The sequence below is a fragment of the Chiloscyllium plagiosum genome, unplaced genomic scaffold, assembly GCF_004010195.1.
Source record: "Chiloscyllium plagiosum isolate BGI_BamShark_2017 unplaced genomic scaffold, ASM401019v2 scaf_5285, whole genome shotgun sequence".
Lineage (NCBI taxonomy): Eukaryota > Metazoa > Chordata > Chondrichthyes > Orectolobiformes > Hemiscylliidae > Chiloscyllium > Chiloscyllium plagiosum.
In genome coordinates, this window is record NW_025214926.1 from 1 (window position 1) to 8,676 (window position 8,676).

Here is an 8,676-nt window from a genome sequence, read left to right on the forward strand (position 1 = left end):
CATGTACAGCGAGGAGCAGGCACCTCTCAAAGCATTCTTTGAGTGGTCATCTTAGAGGCAGCCTCTGATTCCAGTCCAGGACATTGGTCATGGTGAAGTAGCCGAAACGTCGATTTTACTGCTCCTCGGATGCTACCTGAACTGCTGTGCTTTTCCAGCACCACTAATCCAGAATATGGTGAGGTGGCCAGTCAGGGTGCTCTCAGTCAGGGGGGTATTCTCAGTCAGGGATGTGTTCTCAGTCAGGGAGTTGCTGTCAGTCAGGGGGAGTACTCTCAGTGAGGGGGGTATTCTCAGTCAGGGGTGTGCTCTCAGTGAGGGGTGTATTCTCAGTCAGGAGCATGCTCTCAGTGAGGGGGGTATTCTCAGTCACGGGGGAGTAGTCTCAGTGAGGGGGGATACTCTAAGTCATGGGGGTACTCTCAGTCAGTCAGGTGTTCTCAGTCAAAGGGTTGCTCTCAGTCAGGGGAGTGCTCTCAGTCAGTGGGGTTTTCTCAGTCAGGGAGGTAAAAACAATGACTGCAGATGCTGGAAACCAGATTCTGGATTAGTGGTGCTGGAAGAGCACAGCAATTCAGGCAGCATCCGAGGACAGGCAAAATCGATGTTTCGGGCAAAAGCCCTTCATCAGGAGCCTGTCCTACAGGAACAGCAGGAGGCCATTCAGTCCCTTCTCCAGCCTGTCCCGCAGGAACAGCAGGAGGCCATTCAGCCCCTTCTCCAGCATGTCCCACAGGAACAGCAGGAGGCCATTCAGCCCCTTCTCCAGCCCGTCCCACAGGAACAGCAGGAGGCCATTCAGCCCCTTCTCCAGCCTGTCCCGCGGGAACAGCAGGAGGCCATTCAGCCCCTTCTCCAGCCTGTCCCACAGGAAGAGCAGGAGGTCATTCAGCCCCATTCCAATGCCTTGTGTTTTTGTTCTCTCAGGCAAGAAGAACTCCGTCCTGCTGAGGAAGGGGAAGGACGGCTCCAACTCAGGTTCACTGAACTACCGGGACAATGAGATCATCCAGCAGATCGTGAGGCATGACCGAGAGACGGCCCACAGCATCCAGGAGCAGAGGCTAGCAGCAGTGAGGGCTGAGCGGCCGAAACCTGTCATCTGGGCGCCGCTAGTTCATGCTCCCCTCCAGACAGCGGCTGCCACCACCTCGGTAGCTATCGCCCTGACCCCCCGCCACATGCCGACTGCCATCTTCCTGCCACCTGCAGCCTCCTCGCCCCTGGGGGTGGGCCCAGAGTCCGGCCTCCCCCGGCAACAGCAGCTCCGTGCCTCCCACCTCCAGGGCATGGCCTCTCCTCCCTCCTCCACCACCTCCTCGGCGGCTCACACTCCCGGGGCCGGCTCCCCCCTGGTCCCTCAGCCTTCCCCGGGGCAGGGAGCTCCCCCACTAACCGGGCCCCAGGCTCCTGGTGGGACTAGGCCTCAGGTCGGGGAGCAGGCTGGAGCCCGCAGCTTAGGCCTCAGGACAGTGCCTCGCTCGGTCTCGGCTTTCCAGCGGGGGGCAGCAGGGAGCCGTCGGGGTTCGAGCCCGGCAGGGAGCCCTCTTTCCGGGAAGACTTTCCACTACAGCCCACCCGAGGTGACAGGCTCCCGGGCTTCGCTTCCCGGTCACCAGGCCCTTCCAGGTGGGCCCCATCCTCCCCGCAGCGCCCAGAGCATTCCCCTCGGACGTCTGACCCAGGACGCCAGGCTCCTGTCTGCCTCCCAGCCCGTCTTACCGGCCAGGCCTGGCCCAGCCCCAGCTCGATCCTCCCGGGACTCGGCTGCAGCCTGCCCCAGGCTCTCCTCTTCCTCCCTATCTGCTGGGCCGCTGCTGCCCCCCCTCAGACCATTGCCCAAAGACCCTTCACCCGGCCGCAGGAGCTCAGTCACCTCCAGCTCGGCCCCGGACTCAGAGAGACCCCGGCTCCCCTCCAATATGTAGTGACCAGGCTCCTAACCCATTCACCTGGGGAGGGGGTGCTGCCCAGGGCCCTCAGGACCCCCCCCAGCAACAAACACCCGCCCTGGCTCCCCCAGCACAGGCACTGCCCTCACCAGGGTTGGGGGGGAGGGGGGAATTGGCAGTGATACCCTTCTTGCACACCCCCTTCAGAGCCCCAGAGAGAAGGCAACATAGACTTCCAGAGGGAACACTTCCAGGAAAGGAGGAACATCCTCTCCCAGAGGGAACACACCCTCCCAGAGGGAACACACTCTCCCCAGAGGGAACACACTCTCCCCAGAGGGAACACACCCTCCCCAGAGGGAACACACTCTCCCCAGAGGGAACACACTCTCCCAGAGGGAACACACCCTCCCAGAGGGAACACACTCTCCCAGAGGGTACACACCCTCCCCAGAGGGTACACACCCTCCCCAGAGGGAACACACCCTCCCAGAGGGAACACACTCTCCCCAGAGGGAACACACTCTCCCCAGAGAACACACTCTCCCAGAGGGAACACACTCTCCCAGAGGGAACACACTCTCCCAGAGGGAACACACTCTCCCCAGAGGGAACACACCCTCCCCAGAGGGAACACACTCTCCCAGAGGGAACACACCCTCCCAGAGGGAACACACTCTCCCAGTGGGATCACACTCTCCCAGTGGGAACACACTCTCCCCAGTGGGATCACACTCTCCCAGTGGGATCACACTCTCCCAGTGGGAACACACTCTCCCAGAGGGAATACACTCTCCCAGAGGGAACACACCCTCCCAGAGGGAACACACTCTCCCAGTGGGAACACACTCTCCCAGAGGGAATACACTCTCCCAGAGGGAACATACCCTCCCCAGAGGGAACACACTCTCCCCGTGGGAACACACTCTCCCCAGAGGGAACACACCCTACCCAGAGGGAACACACTCTCCCAGAGGGAACATACCCTCCCCAGAGGGAACACACTCTCCCAGTGGGAACACACTCTCCCCAGAGAGAACACACTCTCCCCAGAGAGAACACACTCTCCCAGCGGAACACACCCTCCCAGAGAGAACACACTCTCCCAGAGGGAACAGACTCTCCCCAGAGGGAACACACCCTCACCAGAGGGAACACACTCTCCCCAGAGGGAACACACTCTCCCCAGAGGGAACACACTCTCCCAAGAGGGAACACACCCTCCCAGAGGGAACACACTCTCCCAGAGGGAACACACTCTCCCAGAGGGATCATACTCTCCCCAGAGGGAACACACTCTCCCCTGAGAGAACACACTCTCCCCAGAGGGAACACACCCTCCCCAGAGGGAACACACTCTCCCAGCGGGAACGCACTCACCCAGTGGGAATGCACTCTCCCCAGAGGGAACACACTCTCCCCAGAGGGAACCCACTCTCCCAGAGGGAACACACTCTCCCAGAGGGAACACACCCTCCCCAGAGGGAACACACTCTCCCCAGAGAGAACACAATCTCCCAGAGGGAACACACTCTCCCCTGAGGGAACACACTCTCCCCAGAGAGAACACTCTCTCCAGAGGGAACACACTCTCTCCAGAGGGAACACACTCTCCCAGAGGGAACTCACTCTCCCAGAGGGAACACACCCTCCCCAGAGGGAACACACTCTCTCCAAAGGGAACACACTCTTCCAGAGGGAACACACACTCCCACGTGGAAGGGAACACACTTCCCAGAGGGAACACACTCTCCCAGAGGGAACACACCCTCCCCAGAGAGAACACCCTCTCCCCAGAGAGAACACCCTCTCCCCAGAGAGAACACCCTCTCCCCAGAGAGAACACACTCTCCTCTGAGAGAACACACCCTCCCCAGAGGGAACGCCCTCTCCCAGAGGGAACATACCCTCCCCAGAGGGAACACACTCTCCCTAGAGGGAACACACTCTCCCCAGAGGAAACACACCCTCCCCAGAGGGAACACACTCTCCTCAGAGGGAACACACCCTCCCCAGAGGGAACACACTCTTCCAGAGAGAACACATTCTCCCCAGAAAGAACTCTTTCTCCCCAGAAAGAACACACCCTCCCCAGAGGGAACACACTCTCCCCAGAGGGAACACACCCTCCCCAGAGGGAACACAGTCTCCCAGAGGGAACACACCACCCCAGAGGGAACACACCCTCCCCAGAGGGAACACACTCTCCCAGAGGGAACACACCCTCCCCAGAGGGAACACACCCTCCCCAGAGGGAACACACCCTCCCCAGAGGGAACACACTCTCCCAGAGGGAACACTCCCTCCCCAGAGGGAACACATCCTCCCCAGGGGGAACACACTCTCCCCAGAGGGAACACACCCTCCCAGAGGGAACACACTCTTCCAGAGAGAACACACTCTCCCCAGAGAGAACACACCCTCCCCAGAGGGAACATACTCTTCCAGAGGGAACACACCCTCCCCAGAGGGAACACACTCTCCCAGAGGGAACACACCCTCCCCAGAGGGAACACACCCTCCCCAGAGGGAACACACTCTCCCCAGAGGGAACACACTCTCCCCAGAGGGAACACACCCTCCAAGAGGGAACACACTCTCCCCAGAGGGAACACACCCTCCCCAGAGGGAACACACTCTCCCAGGGGAACACACCCTCCCACGGGGAAGGGAACATGGTTTTGGACCAAGCCCCGCCTCTAGTCAATGTGCAATCAGATTAAATGAGGGAGTCTCGGACAGCCTCCTCCCCACTCCCCATGACTGATCGTACAAAGCATGGGCCCTGTACCTGACTTTGTGCACTGAGGACAGAGCTCTCCTCAAATTAGAACAACTGAGGGAAGGTGGGAGGGAGAGGGCTAACAGAGAAAGGAAGGGATTGAAGATGGGAGGGAAAGAGAGAGAGAGAGAAAAGAAGTAATGGAGATAGGGAGAGAGATAGGAGGAGGAAAGGATGAGAGTAGGAGAGGGAGAGAATGAAAGGGACAAAGACTGAGAAAGGAAGGATGGCTGGAAGTGGGAAGGAGGTGATGGAAGAGAAGAGGAGAGAGGGAATTGGAGGGAATGTGCTCCAAGGAGGATACCCTGACACTGATGAGGAAATGGGGTGTCCGAGTATCTGGCACCTCACAGGAGAACACGGAGAGCTGCTGGAGAGGGGGCTGGTGCCCAGAGCGTGACCAATCCGTCAGAGCACTGAGCAGGGAGAGGCTGTCCTTGCTGAAATCTGTGTGTGTGTGTGTGTGTGTCTGCTTTTAAACTTCAAGCACTGAGCAGGGAGAGCCTGTCCTTGCTGAAATCTGTGTGTGTGTGTGTGTGTGTGTCTGCTTTTAAACTTCACTCATTCCAGCCTCAAACAATGCAGGATCCAAACATCAGCATTATCTCTCCGAGCGGTCGATAGAAAATTAAACTCAGGATTGTTTTGTCTGACAGTGTTAGTCCCTCTGACGGTTACTCACACAGTGGGGGTGTGTGTGTGGGGGGGGGGGGTGTTGGGCTGCAGATACTGCACTGTAAGATTCCCTTCCCCCCCCCCCAAACCCTCGCGGCTCACTTCACTGGACACAGAGGGTCAAACCCAACCAAGCAGCACAGAGGGCACCCCCTGAACCCCACTCCTCCCAGCACCACTCAGTCCGTCTGAAAGGGTGGGAGGGAAGAAAGAGGGTGGGGAGGGGGAGACAGTCCCCATTCTGGGGGAGGGGGTGAAACTGGATAGCAGTCATTAACAAGCTGAACACACCCTCATCATCAAAGAAAGCTAGCGGAATGCTGATTAGATACATCTCCTGTGTTGCACTTGCTTTCTCTCCCACCCTCGCTACGTTACTCATTTACAGGAGAAAGTGTGTGTAGGTGTCAGGGAGCCGGCTGGGCACAGGCAGCAGAGTTAGGCTGGGGCTGTCAGACCAAACTGATCCACTGTTCTTGTCACTGCCCAAGGTCTTCCTGATGCCTCCAAGTTCATAAAGAAAGTGCAATCACTGAAATCACTCGAACCTTGTGTGTGTGAGTGTATGTATACAATTCTGTGTGTGTATGTGTGTCTACAAGTCTTGTGTGTGCGTGTCTGTGTTTATGGGTCTGTATGTGTGTACGAGTCTGCATGTGTGTGTACTGGTATGTGTGTGTACGAGTGCATGTGTGTATTTATGGGTCTGTGTGTGTATACAAGTCTGTGTGATATGTGTACGAGTTGTAAAAACGTCTGTCTCTTTCTCCCATGTATATATGTCTGTGTGTGTATGTGTACATGTCTGTCTACCTCGGAGTGTGCCCATCTCTGTATGTCCGTCTGTATGCATGTGTACCTCAGCCTGTATATATGCATTTGTTTGTACGTGTTTGTTCATCTTTGTTAGCATCTCTGTGTGAATGTATCTGTGTTTCTGTATATGTATTTGTACATGTTCACCTGTATGGATTTCTGTATGAATGATTGTGTGTGCATATCTATCCATGCACTATTTGAATGTGTGTGTTTGTGATAAAGAATATATTTGCACATGTCTCTCGATGTGTGTGTACAGCTGTTCGTGTGTGTTCATAAATCTATCTGACTTTGTATATATCAGTGTGAGTGCCTGTGGATGTATTAAAATGTGTTGGAATCTCTGCCTGTATGTGAGGACACATGTGTCTGATTATCTGTGTATCTTTGTGTATATCTCTGTGTGTGTATATCTGTGTGGGTGTTTAGGTAGCTCTGTCTATCAATGGGTGTGTCTGTATGTGTCAACATATCTGTAACTGCATGTATTTGCAATGTGTCTCGCTGTGTCGGTATATCTGCAGATCTAGTTGTGTTTCGATGTGGGCGTCTGTGTGCGTAAACATGTCTATACCAAATTTTGTGTCAATCTTTGCATAACGGTATGATTTATACACGTGTCTGTCTGTGTCTATATCTGCCTGTGTGTGCATCTGTTGTTATGTCACCATCTATATGCATGTGTGTGTGTCCGTGCCTGTGTATGTATCTCTGTAAAATATGTTCATATGCACCAGAGTGTCTCTCATCAGTATGTATCTCTGTGTAGGTGTTTGTCAACACATAAGTGACTCTAGGTGTGTATCTGCAAATGTCTGCGACTGAGCATATACGTGTGTCAGTGTCTGTCTGCATGTGTGTGTATGTATGTGTGTGTCTGATTCTGTGTGTGCATGTGTTATATGCAAGAGTGTGTCTTAGTGTGTGTTTGTGTCAGCGCATGTCTGTGTATTAGTGTGTGTGCCTGTGTCTAACACTGTCAGTGTGTGAGAGCCTGTGTGTGTTAGTGTGTGCGTGTGTCTGTGTTTGGCACTGTCAGTATATGAGAACCTGTATGTGTTTGACACTGTCAATGTGTGAAAACCTGTCTGTATTTTAGGATGTGCGTGTGTGTTTGACACTCAGTGTCAAACAGACACACACAGGCTCTCACAGACTGACTGTCAAATACAGACACATACACATAGGTTCTCACACAGTGACAGTGTCAAACACAGACACACACACTAACAGTGTCAAACAGACACACAGGCTCTCACACTGTCAGTGTGTGACAGCCTGTGTGTATGCGTGTGTGTGTGTTTGACACTGTCACTGTGTGAGAACCTGTGTGTATGTGTCTGTGTTTGACAGTCAGGGTGTGAGTCTATGTGTGTGTTTCAGTGTATTTGAACAGAGTCCCTGCCTCTCCTGAAGATTTGAGAGTGCAGACAGTGAGTAGCACTGACCGCGGAGTCGATGGGCTAGAATGACTTGGGCAGATACCTGATTGAATCTTTCACAGGCCCAAAAGCGCCAAGCTGCAACGTAGTCTGTGTTCAGACAAGGCTCACTCACACCCACAGTGACATTGCCAGATCCAAAGGACCTGATGCTGACTCTGACTCCCAGATCAGAGCTGAGCCACTGGAGAGACAGCAGCAGGAGAGGAAACCTGTCCAGTTTGGAGTGGGCCCTCCAGTGACCCTGAAACTGGGAAGCAGGAGGCTGGGGGGAGGAGAGGGGGGGGGGGGGGGGAGCTGCAGCTGGAGGGAGGGAGGGAGGGAAGGGCAGATGAACCACAGGGTAGCCACTGACACATTGAGCAAGTGCTTCAGGTAGCTCAGTGTCTGTGCCCAGACCAGGTTAACCTGACCCAGGTAGACTCAGTGTGCGCACGTTCAGTTACCAGAGTGTTGTCTGCCCCTTAACCCTCTCGTGCACACATTTTTAATTTTGAATTTGTGTACATAGCTTGTAGGTTTCATAATGCAGAGTAATTTTTTTATTTTACCTGTTGTATATAAATGATTCAGAAATTTAAAAAAAGTTTGTAACTGCAAATCATGTAAATAAACAACACGAAATAATCTTCTCAGCCAATGAGTCCATTCTGCCTGATGCCATTGTAACACAAATCATCAAATGTGGACAATGTGTCTCCAACATTTCAGTCAATGCATTCTCCTTCCCATTCACTCCCACCGTATCAGCAGCTGGACTGAGAGCAGTTACTGCATCCTCCGACAGTGCGGCGCTCCCTCAGCACTGACCCTCCGACAGTGCCCACTCCCTCCAACATTTCAGTCAATGCATTCTCCTTCCCATTCACTCCCACCGTATCAGCAGCTGGACTGAGAGCAGTTACTGCATCCTCCGACAGTGCGGCGCTCCCTCAGCACTGACCCTCCGACAGTGCCCACTCCCTCAGCACTGACCCTCCGACAGTGCGGCGCTCCCTCAGCACTGACCCTCCGACAGTGCGGCGCTCCCTCAGCACTGACCCTCCGACAGTGCCCACTCCCTCAG

The 8,676-nt window shown here is 54.7% G+C and overlaps 1 protein-coding gene across 1 annotated transcript; it reads left to right on the top strand.

The window, feature by feature from the left end:
* Positions 1–927: 927 nt before the first annotated feature.
* LOC122548080 (potassium/sodium hyperpolarization-activated cyclic nucleotide-gated channel 4-like) lies at positions 928–2,025 on the top strand (the record flags this gene model as incomplete). Its single annotated transcript, XM_043686645.1, has 1 exon — positions 928–2,025. A coding segment is annotated over one exon (1,001 nt), but the record flags the coding sequence as incomplete, so codon positions are not given.
* Between the last annotated feature and the right edge of the window lie 6,651 nt (positions 2,026–8,676).